This window comes from Sylvia atricapilla, chromosome 27 (assembly GCF_009819655.1).
Source record: "Sylvia atricapilla isolate bSylAtr1 chromosome 27, bSylAtr1.pri, whole genome shotgun sequence".
Lineage (NCBI taxonomy): Eukaryota > Metazoa > Chordata > Aves > Passeriformes > Sylviidae > Sylvia > Sylvia atricapilla.
In genome coordinates, this window is record NC_089166.1 from 4,821,457 (window position 1) to 4,841,567 (window position 20,111).

Below are 20,111 nucleotides of genomic sequence, written 5' to 3' on the forward strand. Positions count from 1 at the left end.
AAGAATTGTCCTGTGTAAGCCACTAGCATTTCCCTTCAGTCATAATGTTCATGGAAAGTTCAAATGTGGCATTTTGGAACAGCTGCTCCTGTCATTTGCTACCCATCTGCAAAATGGAGGCAGCAAGATTTAAGCAAATGTGGAAACAACTTTCACTTTCATCTTTATCATGTCAGAACCCCAGCAGCAAATGCTCTGTATCTCACAAAGTTCTCTCCTGGTGGTTGATTGGTGCCTTGAATGTGCTGTTGAGGTTGGAGTTCCTGAGAGAATGGAAAGATTTTGGAGGGCAGCATTTGTGCAGTTTATAAACAGGTTTTTTTCATGGGTGAAAGGATTCACTTTCTATTGCCACTTGCCATAAAATTTTACAACATTTTTAGCAGTGAGACTTTCACGTGGATGTAGCTACGGTTAGTGCTGGCACTTCCATTAAGTCCTGTTGGCCCAGGAGTAAGTTCCTGGAATAACCAAGAGTTGTACCTGTAACATTTTTGAGCCATCACATAGGGTAGTGAGAAGTTTGTTGCTTTGCTTAAAAGAAACTATTGCTGAAGAGATGAAGTGAAACATTTTTCTGGTCCTGAGCTATTTCTGTGATTCCTTGAAGGGATAATGGTATGCTTAAAGAATGTAGACCTGCAATTTTTTCTTAAGGGAATCCTAAATGTTTAGCTTCTTGAGCTATTCAGGCCTTGGGTTTTCTTTTTTGTTTGTTTTTTTGGAGGGGGAGGCTTTTTGTTTGTTTTTGTTGGGGATTTTTTTGGTTTTGTGGTTTTGGTTTTTTTGTTGTTGTTGTTTTGTTTTGGGTTGTTTGGTTTGGTTTGGGTTTTGTTTGTTTGTTTGGGTTTTTTTGTTTAAGAAATTCAGCATGTCATTTTAGGAGAAACAAATTTGATATTTAACACTCACAGTGAACACAGAAGGTAAACTTTTACTTTCAGCACATGCCTGCTTGGGAATTTGGGTTAGTAATAGCTAGGTTATGTCACAGTTTGATAGTGGTGTTTGTTCCTTAAACAGGGCAGGGAGAACTGGTTTGTTCAAAAATTAATTACTGTGGCGTTTCTCTGTGGTATTAAGCCTTGTCTCCCACTCAACCACTTGAGTCTTCTGCTCAAGTGTATAATGAGAAGTGGCTTTGCTTTGAGGAAAGAGTGATTGGTGGGAAGTGGTTACTGCAAAGTTAAAGATGCTAAAATAGAATGCACCTTAGGGAAAAGATGCTCACAAGTTATTAATGGAGAACTGGTTTTATCGTGTCATTCTTCCTGTTTATATGTTCCATCATTAATAGTGAATCTTGTTTTTACATCTTTGTCAAATTTGTCTTCATTTCTTAAGTTAGATCTGTAGGAGGATACTTTTTTGTCAGGATAAAATACAATGACTTTGCATGATTCACTTTTTCCTTTTAAAACCAGTTTTATTAGAGATCTTAAATAATTTTCAAACTACTTGGATATGTAAAAATTCAGCTGTGTATCCAGCAGAGCCTGCAAAGATGCAGCAGACTCTTGAGGTAGCTGGTTGCAATTTTAATAAATCTATTCTGGCCTCTTGAGTTTTTGCTTTGGCCTGATGGGAGCAGCTGCTCTGCAGGCAGATCACACATGGGTCCATAAAATACCCAAGTGGGAAAGGCTGTATTATGGGTACCAGTTGTACTGTGTTTGTATTGCTGTGTACACAAGTTTCACTTGTTCACTTTCTTAGTGTTTAAAAAAGCATAAAATGACACATTTAAATCAGTGGTAAAGCCAGCATCTGGTAACAGTAATAGCTGGCTTGCCAGATAAAGATGCATCTGAATGCTTAGTTCAGGGTCAAGTAGATGCTTGCGTGGTGAGCTGATCTTGGCGCTCCTGCTACTCAACAAATCAGGTTTTCTTCCTCAAGCCTTAGGCTTCTATAAATACCACCTTGGCTGTTTGGTGGATGTGGGTCAATAGACAAGCTAGGATATGAACTGATGCAGAAATATTCTAAAAACTGGATCATTATCCTGAGAAAAAATGGTTGAACAGTCCAGCTGTGCTGCTGCAAATGGTTTCTGAAGCCTGTTAGTGCCCCGTGCTGTGTCTGGGAGTTTGACCCATAGTGCTGCTGTAACCATAGTTAGCCCAGAGACTGAGTGTTTGTTAGGATGGATCTACCTTGTAGGGAAGTTGTTTCTAACAGTCTTTGCTTGCTTTTCACTAGGGTCCATTAAATAGCGAGTCTTCCAACCAGAGCTTGTGCAGCGTGGGCTCTCTGAGTGATAAAGAATTGGAGGTAAGCAGGCACAACTACTCGGGGTAGTAGGGTTAAGGGTGAATGTGATCGATGGCAAAGCATGGAATAAGTTGTGTGAGAGTCAGTCGTCTTAGTTTGGAGAGTGAAAAGGACCAGGGAAGTATTTAGCTTGATCCTGCAGACTTCTGACCTCTCTGTGAAGCTCTGCCTTGAAGCTTCCCACCATTCCAGACAGGTTTTACCCAATCCCAAGCACAGCATTTGTAAAGCTCAGCTTGGGAAACTTTTTCAGTTCATTGGAATACATTTGTGGATACACATAAAAAGCCAGATAGCATTAATGGAAAAGTCTACCAAATCTATCAATATGTGAGTTTGCCTAAGTCTGTACAAAGTGGAGCATTTGTGGGTTGCTCTGTGGAAATATGAGAGGGTGAAAATCAGTGCTGTGCCCCCGGTTAGTCTCACTTCTTTAGGATTAACTATTTCAAAATGGTCATTAAAGCAGCAAAATGAATTGTAGTTGGATTTTTAGTCTAAAATTTTATGTTAATAAACCAAAATCTCAGACTTAAGTGCGTTTGTAATACATTTCTTCCGAACTTCCCCCACAGTTACCAGGTAAGTTTTGGATCGTATTTCCCTCTATTATATGGTAGTACTGATATGAGGGGCTTTTGAGAATGCAGTATCTTAAACTCCATAAAGTAAGCATAGTTAAAAGTGAAAATCTGAGTATTCATTCTTCTAATGGTTTTTTTTTTAAATGAACTTTTGTGAAGAGAGATAAATTTGCCAAGCTGATGTACTCAAATTCCCATTCCTTACTTTTGCAGTCTTGTAGCAGATAATGTTGTATGTCATCTTTGTTATGCAAGCACTTGAATGGAAAAAACAACTTAAACACCAAGCTTGTGGTGTTGCAGTCACGCCAAGGCTGTTTAGGAGCTGCTCTTCACTACACACTGAGGAGGCAATGTCACTGACTTTTACACATACAGGGGCTGGAGCAGCAAGTCTCTAGGTAGTTTTCAGTCCCCTCATTCTGAAAAAGTACCTTGCAGACACAATAACCACCTTTGTCTTAACATCCCCTCCATCCTCTTACTAAAACAACACCAGCTGGTAACGTGGGGCTGTCAATGTCCAGCACCCACTGAGGACACAGCCAGGTTTAGATTAAACTTTATCCTTTTTATCCTGCCAAAGAAGGGAGATTGATTCCTGAGCTTAGTACGTATAAGTCTTTTGGTAGAGATCTTTAAAGAGGGTACTTGAGATCTGAGTTTCTAAAGAGCATGAAACTTAGATTTACACAGGCTCTCTGGCCACGGCTTTCACTCCCCCAGAGCTGTGTTTTGCGCAGTGTGTTTTTTTTCCCTGCCCTCAGGCTGTAGTTCAGTGGTGGCTGCAGTGATTGGAGAACATACAGCTTGGGAATTATTTGGGGCAGTCTGGGATAAGATATGTTTTTAAAATGACAGTGGTAGTGGGAATGACAAGACATCTCTCCAGCAACCTCAGTGAGCTGCTTCCATCAGTGTTTCCCAATGGCTTTGGCAGGTTTGGCCACGGATGTGACCCTGGTGATGGGGAAGGCACCATGCCAGGGTCTTCTCCATTCTCACATGTTAAGTCTTGTTAGCCTTCTACAGACAAAAAGGCATGACACTTCTGGAGCCCTCAGGCCTGTCAACTGTGCTCTATGTTGTTCCTGTGCATAAATAAATTGATTGTGTAGAAATCCACTGATCAGCTGCCCATCAGGTCTCTGGGTGCACACAGAAATGACACATGCAGCTCACCTTTGACCTTAATGAGAGCAGGTGAGGAGCAATCAGAGGTGTAGGTGAATTGCTGCATCTGTAACAGCTTTGTCCTGGCTGCTGTCCTGGGATAGTTCTTGTAGCCATCTGCAGTGGACTTTGAAAAGAAGCATTACCTGCAGGCAAAGTGAATTGTCTTAAGAGACTGTGATTGGACTGCAGATTCGGATGTCAGTAGTTAAACCTCTCATCATTATTCCCCTTGTACCAGTACAGTGATCACCTTGAATGGGTTTACATAGACTTTTATAAATGTTTGAGCTTGCTCTGCTAACCCTGTGAGGTCACTGGACAGTAGAAGCTGGCTTGCAGCCGCTGAAATAGAAAAATAAATTTGCCTTCTTGTTAACCACATTCTCTCCCTCCTGCAGCATGTCTATGAAAACAACTCTTTGAGAGCAGTTGTAACAACAATAGAAACAAATGCACTAGAGAAATGAAACGGCCACTGGGGGTATGGAAAAGATCATTGTGTTTGGGCGTTTTCTTTAAATCTTGGAGTAACTGCTGTAACGTTAATTTTGAAGTATTGTTTAACAGACTCCTGAGAAAAAGCAGAATGACCAGCGGAATAGGAAGAGGAAAGCAGAAGCCTACGAGACCAGTCAAGGTAATCCACGCTCTGATCCTGCCACAGGACTGCCGCATGCTTGGTAACTCAGGCACAATGTGCCACAGGCAGTGTCCTAGGAAACTAATGGCTCTTCCCAAGGGTGTGTCAGGCAGTTTGTTATAAACTACTCCATGATGGTGTATTCTCTTCTGGGAGCCTTCTTGTCCTTATTGGCAGGAAAATACTTGGCTTATTCACACAAACTCCTGCAGTTTTATGGGACAGGCTGCCCAGAGGCTTTGTATGCTGCTCCGAAGTGGTGTTTTGGTCCTGTGTCACTACATATACAGCAGCCAGACTTCAGAATACAGCCTGTGCTCTCTTCCTTGCTTTCCAAGATGTGTGCCTGCCTTGTTAGAGCAAGTTGTCGCCATGACAAATCAGGAACAAGCTGTGCCCAAGCAGGCAGTGCTGTCCTGGGTGCTGTGGAAAACCTGGCATGTTCAGTCCAAGTTCAGATTTTTTAGCAAATGGGCAGAGGGGCAGATTTTGATTTCTTTAATTCTTCAACAAGAAAGTAATGACAATTTTGTTGACAGAACTGCTTTGATAATATGATGATAAGAAAAAAAAAGGACTAGGTTTCAATGAGCTGATGTTAAGCCACTGCTAACTATCTCTCAAACTCTTACAGGAATGCTTGTGAGAGATCTAATATGCAGTAATTTACCTGAAGGTAGAGGAGTAAAAGTACCCTTTGCTATCTGTGTATCTTGAAGGAAATTTTGGAGAACTTACGCAACAGTCAAGACCTTTAGTGTTTTCTGAGTACTTCAGCAAGTGCAAATGGTGTTTGATTGGATGTGACATGTTTGGAATTGAGAGTTAATTGAATTGTCAACTGTAGAGCCTCCCAAAAACAGCACAAGGGTTGTAACCTTGGGGCAGGCTTTTGTTGTGCAGAAAGTTTGTTTTGATAGGTAGTTGCATTGAACAGGAAGAAGAGTGTCAAAATGTAGGAGGAGGTTTTTAGAATGGCATGGTAACTTCTCTTCTCAAAGTACAACTCTTGTTTTAATCCTTCGCTTTGCTTTCCTTTTTAGGGAAAGGCACTCCTAGAGGACATAAAATCAGTGATTATTTTGAGGTAAGAATCTTTTCATTGACAAATTTGCCTTAATTCACATTTTGCTAAATCTGTAAATAGAAGTTTGTCATGTGATGTGTTACTTTATCTGTCATTGGGATCATGGATTGATTATGTCAACCCGATATGCTCAGATCTAATTAGGCAGAGGATATGAGGAAGTTCATTTTAAAATTAACAATTAGTTGAACAGTTGATAGGGCAGTTTTTTTCATTTAAGTATAGGTTTGAGGTTGACTTCCATTGGAACCTGTATCTCGGTTCAGAATATCTCTTAAGTTTGCAAACAATTTTGATGAGGCCCAGTGTTGCAAAAGAGCCCACCTGCACAATCCTGCTGATTGGAGTGGGAAGTTCTTTACAGGGTTCTCTCTTAAGAAAAACTTCCCATGGGAGGCTGGTGCCATAGGTGCCAAGCCCCTCCCCAAAACAGTGATGGACATTCTAGAAATCAGTATTCTTTTTGGTCTGCATAATATCTTAAGTTTTTCTTGGTCTGCACAATCCAGAGTGGTAGCTTTTCTTCTAAGTTTTGTTCTTTATTTTACGGAGTAATTCAGGGTCAAAAATTAAGTGCTTATTAGTGTTTACTTCTTTCCTGGGTAAATTTATTTTATGAGCAGTACACTGTAGCGGTTTCTGTACAAACTGGAGCAGTTCCCCAGTTCCTTACCTGTCCTGCCTCTTAACAGTGTCTGATGCAGGCTTTCAGTGGAGATGAACATTCTCTACCACTCCTGTGTGCCCATCAGACAGCTCTTTTCACAGGGAATGGGCAATTCCAGAAAATAAGTAACTGATCTATGGCCAAGTGTGCAGGTTTATATCTTTATGTGTTACAAAGGAAAATGTACTTGGTGCAAATACAAGTAGGTACTTCTTGTTAGGTACTTCTGTTATTTTGGTAACTCCATGAACTGTTAAGGTTTTCCTCTTAATTCATGTTCATGTAAATTATGTAAATTATTCCCCGAAGTCTATAAGATTTCATTTTTAAGTTAAATGTATTTCTTCTGTCTGTGTTAAATTTGGTTAAATTTAGTATCTCTGTGGAATTCCTGATGATCAAATCTGTTTATGTGCCCAGTTTGCTGGGGGCAGTGGCCCAGGAACCAGTCCCGGTAGAAGCGTGCCACCTGTCGCCAGATCCTCTCCACAACATTCCCTGTCCAACCCCTTGCCGGTGAGTGTTCTTGGGGACACAGCTGGTGGCCTGCCATCAGTTACCTTGGTGACCGTGCTTCAGACAGGTAATACAAGGTTCTGGACAGGGAGGTGTCTCTTGGTGAGTGATTTGGCTTGTTCTCCATTTTAAATCTGAAACTGGGTTGTGAGAGCAAAGCCGTTTCTAGAACCCTGGGAAAATGGCTAGTCCATCCGTAGCAGATATGAATATCTGAGTTTAAATTGTACAGGATGAATGTTTCTAACATGCTGTGTGCGTACAGAGGGATGCCAGTCCTTAATGAAAGTGGAACTGACCTGCTGGTTACCCTGTATTTTATTTTAGCACATGAACTTCTCCACGTAGTTGGGAGTATGTTGTGTGTTTGTGCATCACTAGTCAGGGATGTTCTCCTCTTGATTGGACCCCTTGGATATCCTGAACAATGTGCGCACCACAATTATTTTGGGAAGGCCTTTTACTTTTGTTCGTGTGCACATGACTTGGAAGGGGTAGTGTCAAAAGCTTGCAGAGAAGTGTGTGAACGTGCACTACTGGTGCTTGTTTTTGGCATGTAATTCCACTTTACTTGCAGCATTTCTGCAAGGTCTGGATGTGAAGAAGTAACTAGTGTTTTTAAGCCATTTTAGGACAGAACAGCTAAAAAAAATTGTTGCAACTAGCAAAGCACCTGAGCTTTAGTTTTGACCATTGGCTGGGCCCTTCTTTAAAGATTTTCAGCATTTGTTGAGTGTCACAGAAGTCTGGAGACATTGTGGGAAAGGTTGGTATTCCTAAATCTAAATGTGAAGTCTTTAGTGGTTATTCTGCAGAGACCGTTGCGCAGTTCTTGAACGTACTGTACTAAAACCCAGCGCTGAACACTGCTCAGAATTCCATGTGTTGCCAGATTTCAGAAGCTTTGTAGTACTCCTTGAAGGGAGAGATTTGCATATGCTTCTAGATAATTTTTAATGTTTCTAGAAATTAAAATGCATCTTATTAATTGAATGGACTTTCATCCTATCATGTATCAATTCACTAATACATCTCTTTAAAGAGTAGGTAATGAGAAAATAGCATCTCTGAATATTGCAGATGTATGAGGGATTAGGAACAACTCTTAATCCAGCAGGTTAGATAACCCACAATGGGACAAGTGGATTCTTCCTTTGGTTTTCTTATTCTACACTTGTATATGTTGAGTAGGTAAAAGTTGAACAGACTGTTTCTGGTGAATATTGATGTTGAAGTTAGTTTCAGCCAGGCCATTTTTTCTCTCTCCTTACACAGGTGCTTATCTTCTGTCCTTTATTCTTGCATCTAAACCTGTGATGTTTGCTTGTTCATAACAAACTATTCTGGGACTTTGCAAGATCTGTTCTCTTCTTACAGACGGAATGTCAGTGATTTGATCTACTCCCCAAACGAACGGGGGGATGAGTGAAAATTGGACACAGAGTGACTTACCTTTTACAACAGGTGTCAGTGTGATCTTGGAAGGAAGCAGAGCACTAAAATGTCTTTCATGTGATACAAACCTCCTCCAGCCCTGAGTTAATCTGTACTGGAAAATTTCTGCAACCAGAACTTGCAGAAGAATTGTAATGGCCTCAGGATGTTAGTACTTCTCTTCAAATCTCTTGGCTGATTTGAATTGCCTCGCTTGTCATTCGATTAAAATGATCTGCAGGTCTTGAGACTCTTGCGAGGCTGCTCTCAGGCACAAGCATTCTTTTGGAGAAGGAAGCATACTCTTGATATTGGTAATGTTAACCAGAAAACAGGTTGCAATTTAGGTTTTTAAGAAAAAACTGAAGCCTGACCTGACTGTTTTCTTGGAGGCATTTGCCTGGAGTTACAGCTTGGAAGGACTTGGATGATTATTACCCAGATTGCCAAGTTTTATTAGTGATGGTGTGGCTTTGGAAGCCAGGGCATTGAATTGCTGTGTTCCATAATCAGTATTGCTGTGTGCCATAATCATAACTCAAATGATTCTTGTCATTAAACCCAGTTCCTCCACCAGCTGGAAAACTAATCTACTACAGGAGAAAGGAGCTGGTCCTTAAGAGATGTAACAGACCTTTTAAAGGATTTTGGGAATGAATAAGTACTTCGCTTACCTTGTGGGAGATGGGCCCCAGCTGTAATGACAGAAGTGAGATTACCCTGATGTCTGGGTCCTAGACACGGTTAGGTTGCTGCCATTTAGCACTACTGACTGAGTTTACCAGAATAGCAATGTATCAGGAAATTGGCTGTTTGAAAATGAGCCCTTAAGAAACATAAAAAAATATAATTGTGACTGCATTGATCAAAATCCTAGTGTAGATTTTTGGACTTGCAGTCTGTTTTGCCCCACTGACTCTGAAGCACGTGTATTTACGAAGAAGGAGGGCATGTTAACTGACAAGGAATTCTGTCCTGTGTGTTCATTTGTTAGGGTTTTTTTCAGTTGTAAACTTTATTTCCTTGTTGCTGTCTGCCATTGGAACAATCACTGCAGGAATCCTATCTGAGTTATCAGATCCTCACCATGCTGCCTGCTCATTCCTGAGCTGCTGCTTCACTGACAACAGTTTTGGCAGAGTCAGAGATTTGCTTTTTTTAATTTAAAAAAAAAAAGGTAGTTCATCATCTGTTTTTTGACTATGTTGCAGCGGCGAGTGGAGCAGCCGCTGTATGGGGTAGACGGCAGCGCAGCCAAGGAGCCGCAGGAGGAACACTCTGCCCTGCCAACGCTGATGTCGGTGATGCTGGCGAAGCAGCGGCTAGAGAATGAGCAGCTGGCACAGAGGGGAGGTGGCCTCTGTTTTACTTTTGTCTCGGTGAGCAGTTCTGAAAAGATTGGAATCCTAAGGCGTGTCTAGTTAAGGGATGGGGAATTTGAAGCTTTTCTGCCCAAGTGCAGGCTCGTTTTTGCTGACCCCAGTCTGTCACCTTCTGGTAAGTTCATCTTCCTTGTGAAGAGCTCTAGGTCCTAGGTTTTGGTTGTTTAATAAAATGGTGTGAGTTTTAAGTTAACAGCTGAAAATCTTATGTAGATCAAAATGTCATCTGAGAGGATAATCTGATAGATGCAGAAAAGCAAAAGATTGAAGTATAGTCTTGTTGTGAGGAATGTTTGGTATAGCCTTGCATAATCTCAGCTGCCGTGAATTATATCAGGCTTTTAAAAGCTTTGTTTTCAGCAGGTGGGGCCAGGCTTCTTGGATGAAACTGACTCTGCTTTTGCTGAAGTAAATCCTTAAAGCATCCTTAAACCTGAACATGAAAGTGTGGTGCAGGCCAGGTTGCAGCTCCAGTGTGGAGATGAATGTATCTGCATGAGCACTGGTGGTCATGCTGAGGGACATGTAACAATACACAACTTTCTTTTACAGGCCCAGCAAGGCAGCCCATCTTCTACTGGATCAGGGAATACTGAGCATTCCTGCACCTCCCAAAAACAGATTTCCATCCAGCACAAACAGTCACAGGTATAGCTCATTTGACAAAATAGCTCTTGGATGTGAGGTTGAAGCTTGATGCAGCTTGTCTGCTGTGCTAGAGGGTGCCACTGGTTGTGGACATGATGCTTCCAGTGAGAAGAGCCAGTATTCCCAACTCCATCTGTGACTACTGAGTGAAGTTAATTGCTCTGAGCTTTGTTCATCATCCTGTAAAGAATGTTTTCAGTTGCTGCTGCAGGAGTTTGTCCAGTCTGCTGTTGTGTCAGTGCTGTGGGCAGTTCATCAGCTGTGTGTGATTGTGCTTGGGAGAGGAACACCTCTGCTCTGTTGTGTTCTCAGTTCCTCCTCACTCTGGAAGTGAAGGTGAGAAGGAAACCTTCTCAATGAGTAGTAGTTATGAATGTCTCTGTTCAGGCACTGGGTCATGGGTGGATCACATTGCTTACAGTACAAATAGCTACAGTCTGGCTGGCAGCTCTTTGACCTCTGCAGAGTCCACTTATGGAATAGTTTGTCCTGTCAAGGTGGAACATGGTGTATTCCCAAAAGTGCTTCCCAGCAACTTCACTGACCTGGAGTCAAGAAGAGGAGTAGCTCTTCTGACTGCACTGCTGTCTTTTTGGTACCTTTTAAGTTACTGAGATTTTTTTGTCTGTGTCATCTGTTGCTTACCAGGCTACCCAGCTTTATCTGCAATGCACCTGATTTATTTCTTCTCCAAGCCTGCTTTTAATCTTCTTTGGATTTTCATCTCAGATCTCTGTGTCTTCCCTTGAGCAATTTTTAAACAATCATATCCTCACACCAATCTGTGTCAGAGATGATTTTGTTGCTGAGAAGGTCCATTCTCCATTTACCCTGCAGGTGATACAAGTTCTTTGTTCACCAAGAACAGCAGTCTTCCCTATGGTGTACTCACTTGCTCAAGTCTGGGCTCTGTTGTGTCACTAGGGTTGCATTTGTTATTTGTATTGTTAAAATGCTGGTCTGGGAAGATGCCTGTTTTCTGATAGTGCATGGGGAGATCTGTGTGTGAGAATAATCCCACAACTCAAGAACCTGCCAGATACTATGTCAATCTTTGCTGTCCCAACACCCATGCTTAAAACAGTGGTCCTGCCTGGAGGGAAACAAAATGGTTTTCTTGTCTTCTGTGCTTAACATGCCCACAAAGGTCCATGTTTCTTAGCAAGACATTATCTGAGCAAGCTTTCTGCTGATGTTCAGCTTCATGATAATTCCCCAGAGGTCTGGGTGGAGCCTAGATGTGCAGGAAAGAATCTAGGAAGATGTTTGGTGGCATGATGAAAACACTCTCTTGCTACACATTCTTGGTTTTTCCCATCCAAGCCTGTTTGGAGTTGGTAGAGTTAAAAAATAGATATAGATAAACTTCAGCAATTCCCAGCTTGAATCACTTGTGGCAGTGCCAAAAGCAAATCAGCATGATGTTATTTCCTCAGCGTTTTCAGTTAGTGCTAGAGCCCGAGTGCTCTGAGGTGACTTGGGGTGAAATCACATGTAAGAGTATGTATCCTGACTTCATCTGACACAGGGCAAGCATGTCTGTGCACTTGACTAAGTGAAATAACTGTCACTTACTAAAGAAACTCTCTGCTGTTTGGCCAGCAGCTGCACCAGCTTCTCCACAGACATCCTGCACAGTGCCTCCCATGGCAAAGCTTTTCCTGCAGGCAAGGAAGCATGAACCAAGTTGAGTCAGAGGTGAGGTGACCTGCCCAGGCTGCCTCTTTGTCTCTTGGGGTTTAGACCAATCTTGCTTGATGTGCCATGCTGGCTGGAGCCCTGTTCAAGCTTTTCCATACTGGGCATATGTCTAGAAGCAGCAGTCAGCCAGTTATTCCATGGTGTGGGCTTCCAGGCAAACTTGAAATTTGGAGAACAGTTATATAACAACTCCACAGGTAAGTCTCTGCAATCTCGTCTCAGAAATGGAATAGGTGCCTGCTAACCACAAGTGTGATATCTGTGTGTATCTCCAGTCCTGGAGTTTCTTCTGTGTTGACTTGGGTGTTTTAGATTCTGTATTCATGTACATACTGATTCCTTTCCCTCTTCTTCCCCACCCTTTAATTGGCGTGCTGAATCTGAAGAAGATTCAAAGAATATAGTGTGTTTTCTGTTCCTGGGTATAACTCTCACTTCACTGATTCACTGAATATATTTGAGATGTTCTGCACCCAGTAAAACTATCTGGATAGCTTTCACTCGATCTATAAAGCTCCTGTCTCCAGTGGGTACTAATACATCTGTTTATCAGAAACAGAAGCTGGTGCCCTTGCTGTCAATCTGTTACAATATTTTAAAATGAATACCTGTGTTTTCTGACAGGACCACTTTAGAGTCCATAGGTGTTGACTTTGTCTGCAGGTGGTTGTGTGTGCTCGTGAAAGATGAGAAATTTGATATTCCAGCTAAGGGCTGGGATTTGATGTGGGTTTTCTTTTCTTAAGCCTTTTTTCTGTACAAGCTCTCCTGCATAGAGACCACTAAAGTGTGTGTAAAACTCAACTATAAATGTAAAATTCACAGGACACAGAGGATATTTTAGGCTGTAGAGAGTTACCTGTTTATGCTCTTCAGAGCTATGGGCTCACTGCACCTACTGTGCTGGAGGAGCCCACCATGCAGCAACAAAATGAATAATGGAGAATATCCTTCCCCTCAATGCCCAGATGCAGGGGATCAGTTCTTCTGAGACCTAGCAGTTCAGATCAGAGGGAGTTACACTGGGACATTAGTGCTGACTATTCGAAACATTATCCATTTGTCTTAAATGTGGTTTATGGTGATTTTTCCCTACAGTCTGACCTCACAATGGAAAAAATATCTGCACTAGAAAACAGTAAGAACTCTGACTTGGAGAAGAAGGAGGGGAGGATAGATGACTTATTAAGAGTAAGTATTTAAATTGGGACAACTCTTCTAAAAGCTGCTATTTAAAGGTATTTAAAATGCTTGTGCCAGCTAGGCTGCAGAGCAGGGGCTTGTATACCAGCTGTAGAACCAACAATTGCAAGGTAAAACAAATCCAGCGATCCCTCACCAGCAGGATAATTGTCTGGCCTGTGGACACTGAGCCTGCTTGAACCTAGGCAGTGTCTGGGGATGTACAAGTGCAGAGTTGTAGCTCAGTTGTTTGTGTCCTCAGCAGTGCTGGCCTCCCTTTGATCTATTCACAGAATCATGAAACCATTAAGGTTGGAAAAGATCTTGAAGATCACCAAGTCCAACCATCAGTGTAGCACCACCTCCATGTTCTCACAAAACCATGTCCTCAAGTGCCACATCCACACGTTTTTTGAACATTTCCATGGATGGTGACTCCCTTTTCCCTCCACCCAGTTACTCCTGTCTTGAGTCCTGAGGAGCTGACTCTGCCTTTTGTTTGGCAGCATGTCCAGTAGCCTCTCAGTAGCCTGGGAAGCTATGTTCTGAAGTGCTCCTTCAGGAGAATCAGAGACCTGTATAGAGATGAGAACATCCTTTGGCCAAACCAAAAGAATAAAGCTCTTAACCCATTAGTATTCAGTAAAAGATAAATACCTTAAAATCAAGGATCTTGTCTTAATGGAAGAGTTCTAATTGACTTAGTTTTCATCAGCTGGAGAGGCAGTTCTTGTGAAGTGTTGAAAAGCATTAGAGAGCGCATTAAAGGGAGTAGAGGGAAGGCATTGTGTGTGTCTGGTCTCAGCAGCTGAAAGAGCTCAGTCAAGCCCATTGGAGACATGGGGCACATGTGAGCTTGTGGGAAACAATCTATGAAGCAGGAAATAGATTTTGTTTTGGTTTGGTTTTTTGTTGTGTGGTTCTTTTTGTTGGTTTTTTTTTGTTTTGTTGGGTTTTGTTGGGGTTTTTGTTTGTTTGTTTGTTTGTTGTTATTATTATTATTATTGTTGTTGTTGTTGTTGTTGTTTTTACCAGACTATTAGTAGGAAGGGAAATGGTTACATTTAACTCTGTTAATGAAAGTGGTTGCACATACAGTCTTGCTGCATGCTGTGGTGGTGTGAAGCAGCAGCTGCCAGTGGGAGCAGTCTGTGTAGAAGGGCTGATGGAAAGTGACTCAAACAATAATTTAACTGAAAATACAAAGAGTTCCCCCATCCTTTTCCTCTGCCAATATTGTGGCTAAAGAGGGAGGATAGTCCAGCAATGACTAAGCTGTTTTGAGACTTCATAGCTGTGGCAAGGTCTTCAATGTTTAAAAAAACAAACAAACAAAAACAACAAAACCAAAAACCCACACCAAAATAAAAACCTTTTGTTTGTCCTTAGTCTCTTTGTACCTAATTCCTTACATGTTAACCAAGATGACTGAACTTCCCTGTTCTAGAGGGGTGTTAAGATGTGAGTGAGTTAAAAACTTGAAAGTTTGACTGGGATATTTTGCTAAACAAAACCTGTTCTTTTATCCTGCTGGTTTGCTGACTTTAATCTGGTCTCCACAGCTAGCTGGAGAAACTTCTTCCTAAGCGATGCTTAGTTTGGCTCTTCTGAGTGGTTTAAAGTCACCAGCTTTGTTCTCTGTTCGCTTTTAGGCCAACTGTGATTTGAGACGGCAGATAGACGAGCAGCAGAAGATGCTGGAGAAGTATAAGGAGCGATTGAATCGATGTGTAACGATGAGCAAGAAGCTTCTTATAGAAAAGGTGAGCAGGGGACACCTCTGCAGTCACAGTTCATGTCCTTGAAAGTGTCTCTATCTTCTTAGCAGTAAAAAGCTGTTCCTGTTGTTTTAGCAATAAAAGATAATTAGAATTCTGTCTTGAATTATTTCTCAGCAAACAGGAATGTAATCCAAAGAGTGAGGTGGTTCAGAATGTTCAGATTTGGTTACTTTGCAGTGGCAGAGTGATCTCTTGCTTAAATGAATGCAGCAGCCATTGCTTAATTTGGAAACCCATACACTTGAAAAACAACTCTGTGCAGCTCTGGGAATGCAGGAGCGTTGTGCAGTGGAATTACAAAAACACTGTGGGACATGAACAGGTGATTTTCCTTCTTTCAAATGGCAAAGTTACAGATTGTTGCTTTGTGTGGCACTGAAAACAACATACTGGGGACACTGCCAGGTTCACCAGCATCCAGGCTGGTTTAGATTGAAAGATTTCCAGCTTTCCTGGTGGTTAAACAGTGTGGGGGGTTGTTTGCTCTTTCACCTGTTGGCCAGTTACCTTCATTGTTCGTGGGCACTGGATAGACAAAACTACCCGGGTGCTGGCTGGGACATGCTGTCTGATGGAGTTGATTTTGTCACAGAGCTGACTGTTCTTGGTTGAACAGGGCTCCCCTCTCCAGAGTGGTGACCTAGCTGAGATTGTGTCACTTCTGGACAGGGTACAAGACTAGGACTGAACTGGCTGATCACTGTATCTTAGTCTTAATAGTAATTCAAGGTCCATTTTCTTTCTTCATCTCCTGAATAAGGACCTGGTCAGAGCTGGGCCTGCAGTCTAGCTAAGCTACTGATACAAAGGAATAGTTTTAATCCTACTACCAGGCTGATCTCAACTGATCATAGGATGAGTGGGCTGCCTAGGCAGTCATCAGGAGGAAAGAGTGAGGTTTAAATGTTGTGATGGAGGTGAACAAATGCCTGCCAGACCAGTGTGAAGCACCAGCAGTAATTTAATCAATGATACTCAGCTGGATTTCAGATAAGCAGAACTGAAATTATAGAAAGTGGTAAGAATTCGTGGTGATTAAAATTGCAGCACAGCCCTTAGCTAGTAATTTATGACTTGTATTTTTACATGGCTCTATTTTGCTTTCAGTCAAAGCAGGAGAAGATGGCATGCCGAGATAAGAGCATGCAGGATCGATTGAGGCTGGGGCACTTCACCACAGTGCGGCACGGCGCGTCCTTCACTGAGCAGTGGACAGATGGCTATGCCTTCCAGAACCTCATCAAGTGAGAACAAACAGGGTTGTCTTTAACTTCAGAGGCAGAAATGGAAAAAAACCCTAGCAGTTGTGTGTGATGTCTTGCATGTCAGAATGTGAGAATGGTGTGACTATTGCATGGAAGGATCACATAGGAACTCCTAGCAATGAGGAACTTTTTCACATTGAAGTGAGAAATCCGTTTCCACTAAAACTTCCAGAGACCTGAACTGGAATGAAATGGTTTGAGTTGGCCTCTGGGCCAGCTGTTGTTACCTCTTGGGAATTCTCAGTGCATCCACCCAACTGTGTAGTGCTTGGGGTGGAGGGGTGGACTGAAATCTCGCTTGTGTTATCGTGAGTCAGTCTATTTGATTTACATCCTTGCATATATTAGTTCAAAGAAGGCTAATTAGCGTGCGCCTTTTTTCCCCCCCCTCTCTCTTTCCTTAAGTAGAAAGTGGAGATGCTTGAAAGAGAAAATCCATAGTATTTAACTTGTTTTGCCTTCTGGTAACAGTGATCAAAGGGGCTGCAGAAACACGGAAATGGAGATCAGAGATCTTTATGCAGGATGTTAATGGAAATATCCAGTCAATTCCCACCTGGCCTAGACCTTTAAATAGGACTTGGAAAATTAATTGCACTAGAGAGCTATGTGTGATCCTTTAAAATCACATCACTTCTCTGTAGTCTCCCTCTGATAGGGAGGTGCAGCTCTTGTTAGGCACAGATTAAGGACTTAAGGACATGGAAAAAAATACTTCTGGATTTTTACAACAACTTCCCTGCAGTTGCAGTCCCTTTTTAAAAGGGAATTAGGTATGCAAGTGCTTAGGTCATTTAGACTTGAAATTTCAAGAGTGCTTTTATCACTCTAAAATGTTTCAAGATAGTCTCTTTATCTTGGAGGAGAGACAGTTCCTTAGTGAAATCAGGAATGATGTTGGTTATTTTCCAGAGAATTTAGGATAGCTTAACTGTGCTTTCCAAGTGTAAGGATACTTTCTCAGACAGTGCCAGACTTCAGGAATAGTTTCAACAGGAGAATCTGGGATTTCGAACAGAGGCTTCTAGGAAAAAGTGTGTGGAAATTTAGTGACTTGCCATGGATCCTAGTTTCCATGGGGTTAGCAACTGCTTTGCATGTATTAAACCTTTCACTTACTGAAAGATTTCTGTGAGCCAGGAAAAGGAACTCGCTTTATGTAAAAATATTTTTAAAACTCTGACACATCATGTTCGGCACATCCCCCTTTTCTGTACAAAAATATTTTGTTACGAATCTTACAAGTACAACTGATTTGAAATTCATGGCTCCAATCTGGTAAGAACAGATGTTGAAGACAACCAAGTGAACACCCTTAGTTATCTGTGTTGTGTTTTTTCTCCTTTCTGCTTTTCAGGCAACAGGAAAGGATAAATTCCCAGCGAGAAGAAATAGAAAGACAACGAAAAATGTTAGCAAAGCGGAAGCCACCGGCGATGGGCCAGACCCCTCCAGCAAGCACTGAGCAGAAGCAGCGCAAGAACAAGACCAATGGAGCAGAAAATGAAACGTAGGTTCTGTGGCCTTCCTGGTGCATGGCAAAGCCACATGCTTTGATTAAAGCACAAAATACCTCCTGGGAAATGGAATCTTACCCTTGCCTCCAGGCTTCACTCCATGCACAAATGAATGTTATGGAATTAGCCTGGCATTCAACAACATCTGGCTCCAGTGCTAAATAGTTTTCATTGAAGTAAAACAAGGATTGCTGAGCCCAGACTTTGTATCAGCTCAATTTTTATTTTTTTTTTTCCATGAGTCCAGTAATTTTTTCAGTATTCCTGTTGTGGCCAGGTTTGAAAAATGGGCCCTGACTTCAGTGTTGCAAGTTCAGAATTGATCTTGGTATCAGGGTATTCATGGTGGGTTTTTTTATGGGAAACAAAATTGTACACATTTAGAAGCCTTGATTTCTGTGTATTTACTGTGGAGAATTCTGAGTTAAGAGTTTTGAAACAATTCATTTGGGACACTGAAGGAATAAGATGCTCTCTATAGAGACAGTGCATTGAACATTGGCCTGTTCTCCAGAATGGTTCTTCACACATACGTGACTCAGGAAAATGGTGAAAGGGCTACTGTTGTCATAGATTTTTTTTTTCCCTGCCTCTTTTGAAGTTACTTATACTCTAAGAAACTTGATAATCTTCTAGAGTAAAGCTGAGGCTCAAAAGAAATTTAGAATGTTATTTTTTAGAAGTTTTTGTGAGTTGGAAATGCATTTAGTTAGAGGCTTAGCCCTACGTTCTCCTAGTTCCCTTTATAGAATTAATTTTATTGCTGTAGACTAATACTATAACCCTCATTGATGCTTCTTATTTTCCACTGTTAAATCTCCTGGGCTTGACTTAACCTCAGAGTTCCAGAAGCCCTTTGAATTCTTGGTCTAAATCTTTAAAAGGACATGTGAAGCAAAAGCTCCCATGCCTTCACAGTCTCAGCAGAGATGGCACAAGGTTGGGTGAATCCTGATGTTCAGGATACTCTCAGCTCCTTTAGTGTGCCCCCAAAATGGGGTACAGGTACCTGTAGATCAGGTGGGTTATCTTGGAGAGCACTGTATTATTTGCTTCCTGCAAATAACTAAGTTGTTTGGAGACATTTCCCCCTCGTTCTGGCCAAGAGAGCCTGAAAAGAACTAAATAAAACTTTAAAGTCATCCTTTTGTATTGCCAGGTTTGAGCTGAGAGAAGCAAATGGAATGTCCATACATGGATATTTTGAAACATTGCTATTCACTGTTTCTTTCATTTCTTAAGGGCAGGAGGAGCTTTCCCGTTTGTGTGGGGCTCTTTTTCTCCAGCAGTCTGGTGCAGTTGTAGTGTGGCTTATTCTCGAGACATGGCAACACAGGTCCTGATGTGCCCTGGGAATCTTGGTCATATCTATGATGCCTCTGCTTGTGCTGTGAGCCTGCCTTGTCATAAATCCAGCTTTACCATGCTCTTCTAGGAAGCCTTTTGGGCTCCCAAGTCTTTTCCTCTGTTTCTTGCTGGTTTATCATTCTTCACTGATACATTTTAGGGTGATAATTTCGTGGTTTAAAAAAGCTTCTTGTCATGTGCTTGATAAAAACTGCTTGGCAGGGTTATGGATATGGTTCATGTGGAGCATTGTAACTTATGTGAAAACACTGGGGTGTTTGCACATCAGCTGTACCGAGTGTCTACTTGCTTAATCATTAGTTATCCAGTAAGTGCATTTGTTGGACCATTGTGTATCAGGAACAAAATTTTATTACTTCTGGAGGGAGGCTATTTGTTGTGGAACTCTTACAGTGGCTGACTTTCAGGCAGTTTAAGTATAAATGTTTCTAAAAGCTGAATGAGAAGCAGACAGCCAAATTCCTTTTTGATTTTTAGCTCCTCTTTGGTTCATGGTTGTTGCTGTGTGTTAAAAAGGAGAGGAAGGTCCTGGTGATGCAAATTTAAACACAAGCTCTCCCAGAATGAGTTTTCTAGCCTGTGAATGAGAAAAGAGTTTTCATTCAGGAAGATTAATGCCCTGGGGCTGGTTGAGATTGATTAGAGAAGCTTGGGCAGCCTTCAGCCGCACTAGAGGTAGGTGGGGTATTTCCACCATGTTTCTTTGAAACAGGGCAGTATTTGTCTCAGAGTCCCCTTGATTTTTGTGATGGTTGCTGTGACAGACAGCTATTTCTGGCAGTGTTAGCCTGGTGGGACTCATTACATCTCTGCCCTAATGAGTAGACTGATGGCGTTTGTTATTTGTGCACGAACACATGTGCAAACCTTGTTGCTGATTTATTCAATT

The 20,111-nt window shown here is 41.8% G+C and overlaps 1 protein-coding gene across 9 annotated transcripts in view; it reads left to right on the plus strand.

The window, feature by feature from the left end:
* The window catches only part of TLK2 (tousled like kinase 2), a 56,623-nt gene that overhangs the window by 22,067 nt on the left and 14,445 nt on the right, over window positions 1-20,111 (plus strand). For 5 of the 9 annotated variants that reach the window (XM_066336827.1, XM_066336829.1, XM_066336828.1 and 2 more), the window contains 10 exons: window positions 2,203-2,274; window positions 4,602-4,671; window positions 5,718-5,761; window positions 6,804-6,944; window positions 9,590-9,757; window positions 10,313-10,408; window positions 13,208-13,300; window positions 14,944-15,054; window positions 16,180-16,316; window positions 17,695-17,847. In XM_066336827.1, the coding sequence (XP_066192924.1) occupies window positions 2,203-2,274; window positions 4,602-4,671; window positions 5,718-5,761; window positions 6,804-6,944; window positions 9,590-9,757; window positions 10,313-10,408; window positions 13,208-13,300; window positions 14,944-15,054; window positions 16,180-16,316; window positions 17,695-17,847 (1,085 nt within the window). The remainder of the gene's footprint in view (window positions 1-2,202; window positions 2,275-4,601; window positions 4,672-5,717; window positions 5,762-6,803; window positions 6,945-9,589; window positions 9,758-10,312; window positions 10,409-13,207; window positions 13,301-14,943; window positions 15,055-16,179; window positions 16,317-17,694; window positions 17,848-20,111) is intronic. The other 4 variants (XM_066336826.1, XM_066336830.1, XM_066336833.1 and 1 more) reach the window with 2 other exon arrangements.